At 33.3% G+C, this 12,678-nt stretch overlaps 1 protein-coding gene across 1 annotated transcript in view; it reads right to left on the reverse strand.

Moving 5' to 3' along the window:
- LOC129747361 (myosin-VIIa-like) overlaps positions 1-10,486 on the reverse strand; it is a 48,346-nt gene extending 37,860 nt beyond the window's left edge. The window contains exons 1-2 of the mRNA XM_055741524.1: positions 10,258-10,486; positions 9,344-9,484 (exon numbers count right to left, since the gene is read on the reverse strand). Of these exons, the coding sequence (XP_055597499.1) occupies positions 9,344-9,484; positions 10,258-10,281 (165 nt within the window). The 5' untranslated portion in view covers positions 10,282-10,486. The remainder of the gene's footprint in view (positions 1-9,343; positions 9,485-10,257) is intronic.
- Between the last annotated feature and the right edge of the window lie 2,192 nt (positions 10,487-12,678).

The following is a 12,678-nucleotide window of genomic DNA, read 5'->3' on the forward strand; positions in this document are numbered from 1 at the left end:
GTGACAGCCGATGCACAAACAGAAATACATATATCCTTATTAGTCAGTCCTCACACTAACTTTTACCCCAGAAAAGTTATTCTATGTTATAAAAAAAATGTTTTTCAAAATATTTTTTTAAATTTTTACGTTTTTTGCTTATTTGCAAGCTTTGTAACCATAGGATGGAAATAAAAAAAATCTCAAAAAAAACTGCTTGCATCGCCAGAGAATTTATTGATTTATATAACCTTTGCAAAAACATTTCATGCTATCATTAAAAGCAAATCCGCAATTTTCAAATACTTTTCAATGGATTCAGATTTTTTATTTTGAAATAGATATAACTTTTTTCATGAAATTCTTATCTGCTTGTCATGTTAGCAAAAAATGAAGCTTAAGAATAGTCAAAACCAAAAATTAAAGACCGACTTCATTTCAAGCTTATTTAAATTTTCTGGATGATTTAATGTGCAAAAATTTCTTCTTCCATACAAATTTCCATACAAAATTGAAACGCGTTGTGCTCACTCAGGAATCAACCAAATCATCTCAATTTTTTTTTAAACTTTAAACACAAAAAAATGTCCAAAATAATTCATTCGAAATCAATAGAATATCACGCATTCAACAGAATAAAATAATCAAAAATCGAGCTCAAATCTTGATTTATTGTGTTAAACATTTTGGAATGAAAGACTGTTAAAACATGCGTGTATGTATTGTGTATGCAACTCGTTGCAAAACGCGATTTTTTCAGCACTCAACATAATTATTTACGTTTCATACTCAAAAAACTCACACTCACTCACACAACTCACACTAAAAAAAAACCACTTTTGCAACATGTCGCACAAACCAATTTTTTCTTCATATGTTGAAAATCTAGTACTTTGTTTAATTTTCAATTACAATTTCTATATCATTTGTTCATTTATGCTTTTTTGATACTATTTTTTTCCTCGCCAATGAACAATTCAAGACCTACTTGGTCAGACATTTTCTGGATATCGGCATGGTCGTTCACAAGCGATTTTTTGTTGACGTGCACTTTTTGAAGGTCAATTATAGATTTCAAATAAGAATAGCTCGTTGGATAAATTAACACGAGATAAAAAACAAGCTTTTTATAACTTGTTGAATAAACAACTATTTTGTTTCAGAAATTCCTGTATACGCCTTCAACAATATGATCAATAATCTTCGTGTGTAAAATATAACCAAACCTTCCAAAGCTGTTCGGGTCAAAATGACCCAACACTCCTCACATTCAAATCTTCTTAACCATCATTTTAATATACTGAAGAACTGAGATTATTGATAGATCAAGTATGTTCTATGAAAATGATATTCATATTATCGAGACAACAACATAAATTTCAGTCTTCAAAATCGGATCATTGAAAATTGAGATACAGCTAACAAAGCCATAATTGGATGTCATTTTTAAGTCAGATTTTTTTCTACCGGAAAATCTGGGATAGCGATAAAAATGTTCATCGGACCTCCACATATGTATGCATTGTCGGATGGATTTATTCTTGACAACTCCAAAAAATAATGAAACATTTTTGATTATAGTCGTGTGGCTTTACCATCTTTATGGCATTCGCCGCGACTTTTTATTTATCCACGTTGCCGTTGGCGGACAGTCATTAAAACAGTATTCCTATGGTTGCCAGATTTCTCGGTTTTATTCGGGTTCGCCCGGATATATAATACGAAGTTTGACAAAAGTCCAGTCCGGCCCGGTTGCCCGGATTTCATTGGAAAAAGCCCGGATTTATTTACTTTATTTGCTAAAAGTTACGAAAAAAATTTTTTTTTAACCCTCATCCGCATTAGATTTCATTACCCTATTCAGAGCTAGGAGTGTCAATTTGACACTCCAAGCTAAAATCGTCATAACTTTTTTTATATCTAACCGATTACAATGAAACTTATATCACTAGAAACCTTGTAATGTCAGTAAAATATGTTTAGAACATTATATATAGCTAAAGCTTCTAGTTTTCTCGTTATTCAGCATGAAAGAAAAAAAAATCCGAAAAAACATGCCTCAGGAAAACTGCTGTAGTTCATATATTACACGTCCAAAAAAATATTTGTCTAATACAAATGAAAGCTGAAGTTAATGTCTACATCATGACACAAAGTAATATTTTTTTAATTTTTTTTTAATGAAATGGTCACAAAAAGTTCAAAAAAGTGGTCTGAAAAACCTACTTTTCATTCGATTGCTAGTAAATACTGTTTGAGCGATGGTAGAGATTTTTAAAAAATATGACTACAAATTTTATTAAAATTCTAACATTTTGCTGTCTTTAGATTTTTGATGCAACAAAAATTGAATTTACTGGAATTTTTCAAAGTTGACTACTTTGCGCGATTTTTTCACTAATTGAAATTTTATCTGTTTTTGTGGTCCACCGTCAGGTTGTACCCGGATTTTCAGTGCTTTCTCGCCGTTTGAAGTAATCAAAACTATATCCATTGAAAAGGGAATTTAATCTACATTCTAGTGAGGTGCAACAAATCACGCTGTGAGATTTCACAAAAATATTAAAATAATAAACGTAAAATCATTCCTGAATTTCTAGAACCACAAGCAGCGCATCCAGCAAAACGTGTTTGTTTGCTCTCCGAGTAGGTACGGTGGGTGGTGATTCGGGCAGAGAGCGAAGCCGACAGACGAAATAATGATGCGTGTCGTGACAAGCAAACGTGAACTACTGTCAATAGAAAATTTCCAATCAAGAAACGTACGACACGCATCATTATTTCGTCTGTCGGTTCGCTCTCTGCCCGAATCACCACCCACCGTACCTACTCGGAGAGCAAACAAACACGTTTTGCTGGACTCGCTGCTTGTGGTTCTAGAAATTCAGGAATGATTTTACGTTTATAATTTTCATATTTTTGCGAAATCTCACAGCGTAATTTTTTGCACCTCACTATAATGTAGATTAAATTCCCTTTTCAATGGATATAGTTTTGATTGCTTCAAAAGGCGAGAAAGCACTGAAAATCCGGGTACAACCTGACGGTGGACCACAAAAACAGATAAAATTTCAATTAGTGAAAAAATCGCGCAAAGTAGTCAACTTTGAAAAATTCCAGTAAATTCAATTTTTGTTGCATCAAAAATCTAAAGACAACAAAATGTTAGAATTAGAATAAAATTTGTAATGATATTTTTACAAAAGCTCTACCACCGCGTAAACAGTTTTTACTAGCAATCGAATGAAAAGTAGGTTTTTCAGACCACTTTTTTGAACTTTTTGTGACCATTTCATTAAAAAAAAATTTAAAAAAATATTTCTTTGTTCCATGATGTAGACATTAACTTCAGCTTTCATATGTATCAGGCAAATATTTTTTTGGATGTGTAATTTATGAACTACAGCAGTTTTCTTGAGGCATGTTTTTTCGGATTTTTTTTCTTTCATGCTGAATAACGAGAAAACTAGAAGCTTTAGCTATATATAATGTTCTAAACATATTTTACTGACATTACAAGGTTTCTATTGATATAAGTTTTATATGAAGTGCATAATAATTCAAACGACTTAAATAGATTTTACTTTTGGAGTGTCAAAATGACACTCTAAGTCGGAAAAGGGAGTTTTTTTGTCCAGGCTTCCAGGGTTCGTCCATAAATAAAGTAAAGATGCAAAATTAAAGAACTTTTGAATTCATTTAGGGTCCCCGGAGAAATTTTTGTTTTTTGAAGCTTCTGAAAAAAGTTACAAGCATTCAAACTTGAAATAGTGTCAAAATGACACTCTAATGCGGATGAGGGTTAAAACTACATATTTGCATCCAAAGCGAAATTTATGAAGCAAGTTTTATAAAATTTTTCATGTAAGGTTTTTTGAAAGCCCAAAATACGGTTTAAAAACTGCTGATAAGTTATGGCGAAAGTTTGTTCATTCAAGTTTTTTTTTCTTGATTTGTGTTCAGTAATTCCTGGGTTCAGCACACAGAAAAACTTAAATTAAGGTTGCCAGATTGCTTTTTTTTTATACGGTTTTGCCCGGATATTTAATACAAAATTTGGGTACAGTTCGTCCCGGCCTGGTTATCCGGATATCCTCGAAAAATTCCCGGATTTTGCCCGGATTTATGCACTTTATTTGGCAAATCCAACAAAATAAAACAAATTTTGATGTATTTTTTTTGCCAACAAAACGAAATTTTTTGAGCAAGTTTTATAAAAATAGTCATGAAAGGTTTTTCGGAAGCCTAAAATACAATTTAAAATCTGTCGATGAGTTTTGATGGAAAACCTTTTTTCAATTTTGTTTACCTACTTAATTTTTGTTGAGTTATTTCTAAGTTTTGTCAAAATTTGCCCGGATATTGCCTGCATTTTTTGTCGTCAATTTTGAAACCATTTGCCCGGATTTTACCACCTTTTTATATAAAATTGCCGGGATTTGCCAGCCCGGATACGTGCTGATAAAATTCTGGCAACCTTAATTTAAATAATGCAAAGCAGAAATTACAAATAATTTTGAAATCAAATTGTTTTTCAGATTTATTTTTTAAATCTGGACCTACTACAGATAACCTGATAAAACTTATCTTCTTAATTTTTAAACATTGGAATCCTCAAAAAAATATCTAAACGTCTACACAATAATTCCAATATTATCAGAAAAAGGTTAACATTTGCGGCCAGGGGAACTCCAACAAATTACCTGTAGAACAGCTTTGGAGGGTTAACTGCGTAGTTTGTAATTCGAAACTTCATAATTTTTCATTTTACCATAAATTTTCAACTTTGGATAGTAAATTTGTTTTGAATTTTAATTTTAAAAAGGAGTTTGAGGGGGTAATTTTTTTTTGAATCCTACTATTCAAATCGAAATAAGATTTTTAATCTCAATATGTTAATCTTGTTCAAAAACCGTATTAAGAAATTAATTTTATAAATTGTATGATTTTGTTCTGAAGCTCAAATATCAAATGACATGCTTGATTGCAAATTTAAAATTCTTTTTGAATTTTCAACAATGTTACAATATATTTGTGAATTTCAATAAATATTATTTTGTAGTTTTTTTTTCCAGATTCTGAAATTTTAGGTGCTTGAGTGGAAGGAAAAGTTGCAGGGGGGGTTGAGAGGGGATGGATATGATTCTCGCGAAAGTAAGTATAAACTTTCTCTCTATGGTCCAATATTCGCAATTTTTCAATGACCTACAATAATAAGAACTTACAATACAGATTGTTTTACGGAAGTCCATGGTAAATTGAACATTTTTAAAATTTTAATATCTTTATTTGATTGATGAGTTCTGTGGGTTTGTTTGTTTTTTTTTTTTTTGCTTATCCTTGTAAGTATCCACAAAAATACAAAAAATTGCAAAAAAAAACTGTGCAAATGTTGTGCTATATAAAAAAACAACATCATTTTCCTATGTTTACGAATATGTGTAGATCATTGTTCCTTAACTGTGAGTCTCGATGATCTTTAATTTATTGGAAGTTTTGCCAGACATTTGTAACAAAATTTCAGAGGCGTAAGATCTATTAACCCAATGAAAATAATTTTGGAAATTTATTTAAAAAAGGTTTTAAATTTACCAATTACGTTAATAGCTAATGTAACATGGATTTCATCTTAAATTATATAGAAATCCAACCAAAATAGCGTTTAAACTTTGTGGGACTTGAATTACAATGCAGGGAAACGGTTACTTTTAGAAGAAATCTTCTTTTTACATTTAATCATTCATCTATCATCGTTATGAAACACTGATTGATTTGTCGCTTCCACAGATCGTTAGCCTGCTTAAGTACTAAATTTCTTAATTTTTTAATTTTGTTTTAACCTTGCATATTTCCGGAACATGCGGAAGAGACTTTTCAACGAAATGTTTTTTGTGCCAGTTAAAGAGTACATTTTACTGTTCATTACTAAATTGTTCAAAATATCCCCCTACAAGCGCTCCAAATATTCTGAGCACGATTTGACCACCATATTTTGTTTTCTATTGGTGGGCATGCTTATAGACTTTGTAGAGATGAAGTCAGCTCTGTTTATTAGTCCGATAGTCGAACTAGTCCAGTTACTTTTCTATCATTTCCCCTATTGAAATTTTCGGAATGCGCTTGAGAAAAGCTCTCACATTCCTTGATTTCATGGAATCAATCATCTTCACTTTCATTCAAATTTTAGCTCACTGTTAGATCCTCCAGAACTCTTTAAACCAGGGGTGAGCAACCTTTTGAACCAACGGGCCAATTTAAATTTGAAATTATGTCGGCGGGCCGCACTTATAATAACTTTTTTTTCAATAATAAGCAGAGCTTCGTGGCATTTCAATAACCGAAAGTTTTTGGCGAAAACAAATCTGAAAAAGGAAAGATAAATCGAATTCAGTTTTTCAACATCAGAAATTCAACACGACTTTTTGAATACCCGATATTGAGAAGGTGTAACATTAAATCTTTGTCATTTTTCAATTCTCTCAATTTTTTTAAAGTACTTCTTCGCAAACATTCGTTCATAAAACATTCTTGTTAAAACCGATGGTACTATTATTCGTCATCACTTCCATCTAAAAATCTCCTGGAGCCTCCCACAATGATAACTAAGAGTGTGAAAAATATGTATTCAAAGAAATCGCCGTCTTCCCAGCGTTGGAAGTTGAATCGCAAATTGACATTGTAGGATTTTTTTCCACAGTTAAAACTTGTCCCAAAAGCCTAGATTTTCCCCGTTTCTTAAATTGAAATTGAAAAAGGTGGTCGAAATCACAGAAAAATTTTCAATTCCACATATTTTTAAGTAATTATCTACAAAACTACATTCTTAATTCTAGAATTTTTATGCAGATTTTTAATTTTTTTAATCTTATTTATTTCCACAGTAAAAACTTGTCCTCAAAGCCTAGATTTTTCCTTCAAAGGGTAAAACCCCCGTTTCTTAAATTGAAATTGAAAAAGGTGGTCGAAATCACAGAAAAATTTTCAATTTCACATATTTTTAAGCAATTATCTACAAAACTTAATGCTAGAATTTTTATGCAGATTTATAATTTTTTTTATCTCATTTAGATATTATTGGGATATAATTTCTCTAGTAATAAATGAGACTTTGGTAATAGGGAATGCGATTGAAAAATAAAATAACTCAATTTATCGATGTTTGTTATAAATTTTCTTTCAAATTTCTGAGAAATAACCATCAAAGATAATTCTTAAAGACCTTTTGAATCGAATCACAGAATTTCAGATATCTATTGCTTTTATCAAAAACTTTGATTTTTGTCGGTAACTTTGATGCCGGATAATTCAAGTTGATAAAAAATTCAAAAACGTTCACCCAGTCATTATTATTATACTTTCGTAATTTTCGTCAATATTCAGAAATAAAAAATATTTCGCATGGTTTCGGTTTTAATTTTTTCCAGTATTTTATTGCTAACCGAACCATCCTTTTTGCCGAATTCGATAGAATAATTTAAAAATATTATCTGCTGAGCATATTTTTATCATAAAACTCTATTTTTGCTTGAAACGAAAATAATGACTTGACTAACGGGCTTCGAAATTCCTTTGATCATGTGGAGCTTTAGATTTTCAGCTGCTCTTCCTTACTTTAATGGATTTTGCTTTTCAAAGTTGTAGGAGTTTGTAGGAGTATTAGGAAAAATGGATCCTGATTTCTGGATAATGAAAAAACACCAATATTACATTATGCCAATAAACAATATTGCATTTATGCCTTGAACAGAACATAATAAATGCTTTAAAAGCTGGGGAAAAGGTTAACAATCTGAATGACTATTTGGAAAATGCAGATAAGCACATATTTAACCATGTCATATTCCTTTTTCCTAGTAATTGTAGAAAAAAGTTTAGGCATGAACATTTGAAAAAAGCTTCGCGGGCCGCACATAAGGGTCTCGCGGGCCGCGCGTTGCTCACCCTTGCTTTAAACGATTTACAACGCGGTTAAATAATTGTCAAAAAATTGATTTCAAGCTGTTTTTGGGTCTCCCACTGGATTTTTCCTGGATTATTCTCCGTCCTGTTCAAAAAAATTTGTCAATGAACTTCTGTATTGGACGCCATCTCACAAACAACTTGACAGATTGTCACCCAATTTTGTACACGTAAACATTACCAAGATAGCTTAATTGAAAATTTCATCAATTTCCATCCATGCATTCAAAAGCTATTCACAAATCAAATTGTTGCATTTTTATCGAATACAGTGGTTATTTCCAACTTTTCAGTTAAGATAAAAAAAAAATCATAAAATAGAGGATTAAGGTCAAGATCGCAAAATCATTTTAAAACTTTGCCTTCACATTCGTGCTTGGTACCTTCCCAAGCAACCAAAAGTCCCATAAAACAGGTACAAAAACGCTTACTCAGCCCCATCATTAATATGAAGTACGTACTATGCAGCTCAAAATTTAAGTTCATATTGATACTTTCAAGTTCCAAAACAAGTCTTAATGATCTTCTATTCAGTATCCAGCGTCCTCTTAATTCAGCTTCCAAAAAATCGCAAAATGAGCAAAAAAAAATTCTCTCTATCTCAACTGAACCGTTGGTTTCGGTTCATATCACCTTCTCTTGATTATTTACTGTGTTCTGTACCGGTGCCGCCATGATGCCACGCGCCCGATTTCAAACTCGACAAATTGCTCAATTGCTTTTTTCCTACATTTCCTACATATATCGCATCAGAATGGTCACTCAAGTACAAAATTACTAATTGAAAAAAAAACTTGCCGCCCGGCTTGGGGATCGAACCCCGACCTTCGTGGTGAGAATCGAACACGCTACCACGAGACCACGCCTAGATGTTGTTCTAACTGAAACTAAAACTCGAAGAGGTGATTTGATTTTGAAAGCACATCAACGCACTTTTTGTGACTTATTAAATCCCGTTTGAGCACTTTTGTGCTTTTTATGTGACTTACCGAATCCCGTATTGAGCACTTTTGTGCCCTTTATGTGACTTAAGTCCCGTATAACGTACGTATAGATCATTTTGCAGCTTTCAAGTTCGTTAATGAGCACATATAGTTCACTAATGGGAATTGGGCAAAACAAGTCACATACAACGTACATATTAATCACTTTTGCAACTTTCAAGTTCATTAATGAGTACATAAAGTTCACTAAAGGGAATTGGGCAGTTGATTCTCTTTGTCAGCCAATATGTAACTTTCAATGCCTTCATTCAAGTAAATATGTGACTTGTGGTTGCTTGGGTTACGTTGTGATGAATTAATGAATTTTCTGTGAAGTCGAAGATAACTCTCTGGAGCCACTTTTTTTTAGAAAATCTAGACTATCAAGGTGTACAAATGAACATAAATCAATCGATACATACCTCGTCATCCTTGACCCAGCTTTCGATGCCCTCATCATCCACGATCAAAGTTTTGCCAGCATGCGTTCGAACGACACGTCCCGCATAGGGAATGTCGAATTCCGTGTTCTTCTTCTTTGTCACCAACCAAACCCATTCTCCCTGGAAAAACATAATCGCAGTTCAAGTGTGGTTTGCAGAACAAATGGCAATATTTGATTTGATCAGATTTGTATATGGATCAATATCCATTCCTGAAATAGGAAATTTTGATGTCTCGTAGTAGGATCGTCTTTTAACCATTGCTAATATTTGATAACCTTAAAACTCAAGTTGTAAAACTTGGACGTATAAAATGCAAATGTATTCGTTCGATTTCAACAGTTTTTAAAATCCGGGGATCCCTGGTTAAGTTATTATATGTTTTATCTGAGCCAGTTTTAAATAACGTGCACACTTTAAATATTCTACAAAATTACTGGAACATAAAATCACGTTCTTGCAGTTTCACAAGCTGATTAAAAATTTGTCACTTGTATTTCCCACATGTGCGAAGAGTTGCATTTCAAATTTCACATCCGCGTTGATTCGCATTTGTTCTTTTTTCTTCGACAGCGACATGAAGGAGTGCACTCCACCCTCCAAGTGTAATTGATTACAGATATGTTGTTGAATTGATTGGTTCGCCAAACGAGCCGATCACGCTATCTCAAAGTTTGACACCACCTACGAAAAAATGATAAGCCCTATCGGACGCAAATGTGTCTAGTTATTCATTGGATTTTTTTTTTGTGGTGGCACTCTTTCACTTTCTTCATTTGACACTTAACAATCTTCATATCACATATGCTAATTCAGCCTGGTATTGCCCCACTTTTTCTAGATTTAACCATGACCTTCGATGACTATCGGATGTTTGAATAAAAGCTACTCACAATTTCTTCTTTTCGATCCGCCATTGCTCTCGTGATCAATAGTCATTAACTTTTACAATGCAAGCGCAGAATTCGATTAAAAAATATCACAAAGCAGGTTGAATTCTTTGATAGAACAAATGAAAACCGCTATCACAAATATTGAATCACCCCGAGCACTTCCAACCGGATATGGATTCACAAAATTTCTTAGTGGCGGCGGAAAAATCAAATCACCCACCACGTTTGCACACTCGAAAGGAACTGAGGCACCTTGCGCTCCTTCTGTTCTGAGCTGAAATTGAATGAAAAATAAAATCGCTTGTTCGATAAGAACCGATATCAGACTACATTCGTTATCAGTGATTTGATTGGAACGTAGCCTTAAATACTGCTGATAAACTTTCAGCAGCGAAGTTAGGGGCCCTGTTCGATGTTCAATTGAAAAATTGGGCGATTCATATGAGGATATGTGGAGTTCGCAAAAGATGGTTCCTAAAATTTCTCTTTATGGTAGACTGCGGAAGTTTATAACCTGTTGTATCATTCAAATCTACTCAACTTTAACCTCACCATTCAAATTATAGTGCCCGGTGAAACGTCGGCCTACGGGGTTTTTTTCACTATACGGCTTTTGCGTCAACCAACTTTCTTCAAAATGTTAAGTTTGTTCCATTTATAAGAAAAAAAAATTCCGAAAAAAATGAACAATATTTCAAATGTGCATAACTTTGTCTTTTTTAAACGGATATTGTAAAACAGCACATAAAAATGCATTGAAATTTTATCAGTTTTGGAAATGAAATATTAAAAAAAATAGAAGAAAACTTCCTCAAGAAAAATATAGGGGGATGTGGGTGATATTCGGGTACAGCCGATTGACGAAATGGCTGATAGATCAACATTTCTAATCAGTGCAGTTTGAAGGCAATCTACTTTTGACACATGGCATGATAGTTTTTTATTGTAATACAAAGTAAAAAAAAAAATGAAAAATTTAAACAAGATTTTTAACAGTGTTGTCGAAATATATTGAACTTTAATAATCGTGCATACAGGATCTGTAAACAAAATTGTTAATGGTTTTTCTTTCTCATTCATCTGAAAATCGGAAATTCAACAAATAACATCTTTCACTTTACTTGTTTTTAGAAATTCCTGAAATTAAATGACCTTATTTCAAAATATTAATTCGAAAAAATGGCGCGACAAAATGTAAGACCACCTACAATTTTGCTTTTAAAAACTATCACAATCTATCATTTTTTATGGTTTAATCGTCTTTTTGACCATAATGTTTAACTTAAATACAACTCCTGCATACTGTTCGTGTGATTCCGAAAGTAGGCTTGGGGAAATAGGGTGACCAGATAGACCCCAATAAGGCAGTGAAAGATCACTTTTTTGTTCAAGTCAGTTTCACCATAACGTCAAATTGGTCTGATTAAATCACCGACCAGTGAGCAAGTTACAAATTTTGTTTTATTAGAATGATCATTATAAAAACTTTTTTTTTTTAATCTTTAAGAGAGGTTTGCTTTGAGCAGGTTTACAACTTTCACATAACAAGCATGCCTTATCTATAAATCATTAGTTTTGTTGATTTTGTTTGGTTCCGGCAGGAGTTTTTTTTCTAAAACAATTACAAATCTTTTCAAAATGTGCTAATTTTTTTTTGCCGAAAAGTAAAAAAAAAATGCTGCAGCGAATATCTATTTGTCTGACTGTTGTACTAAATTTTTACTTGTTGATTTTCCTTAGTGATAAATTGGTTGCTATGCTAGTAGGGAAAACACTCGCCTACTAGTCGGATGGTAGTATTTCTCCCTTCTCTTCTTCTCAGAATACAGGTATGGCTCCAACCTTGATGGCATTCTGATCCGTTGAGGTTCTGTGGTTGACTGTAAAGGACTCCATTCTTCAACGTCCCCCGGGAATTCAGCTTGATCATCTACTTGAATGGTTGAGTCGAGCTGGGATTCTGGTTTGTTGATAGGAGCAGTGGAACACGGTTCTTGATGTATTGGTACCGAATTCCGATTTGGTGAAACAACTTCTGAACTCTGTGATGGTGTTATGTCCTGATGGTTCGGTGACGGCAATCCATACATGTCCATGAGAATGTTGAGTGGTGAATTGCAATCAGCTGTTGTTCCCCTCTCACGCCGCTTGAGTTGATTAGCAGGTGAACGAGTCAATTTCCGTCGTCCGTGCCGTGGTTTGGAAACTTCCGAAAATGTTGCGTTGCATCGTTGGACCGAAGTAACTTCTCTGGTTCGAACTGGATGGAAAATCTTGGAGAGAGGTAGTGACCACAAATCAAACATCTCGATCCAGTCCAGACCGGAAAGATTGAAGTTTTGATTTGTCACGTAGCACAACCCAGATTTCGTGTTCTTGTCCAGAGTGATGTTACAATGCAGCTGACCAATGATGTTGAAG

The sequence above is a fragment of the Uranotaenia lowii genome, chromosome 2 (assembly GCF_029784155.1).
Source record: "Uranotaenia lowii strain MFRU-FL chromosome 2, ASM2978415v1, whole genome shotgun sequence".
NCBI classification, from domain to species: Eukaryota; Metazoa; Arthropoda; class Insecta; order Diptera; family Culicidae; genus Uranotaenia; species Uranotaenia lowii.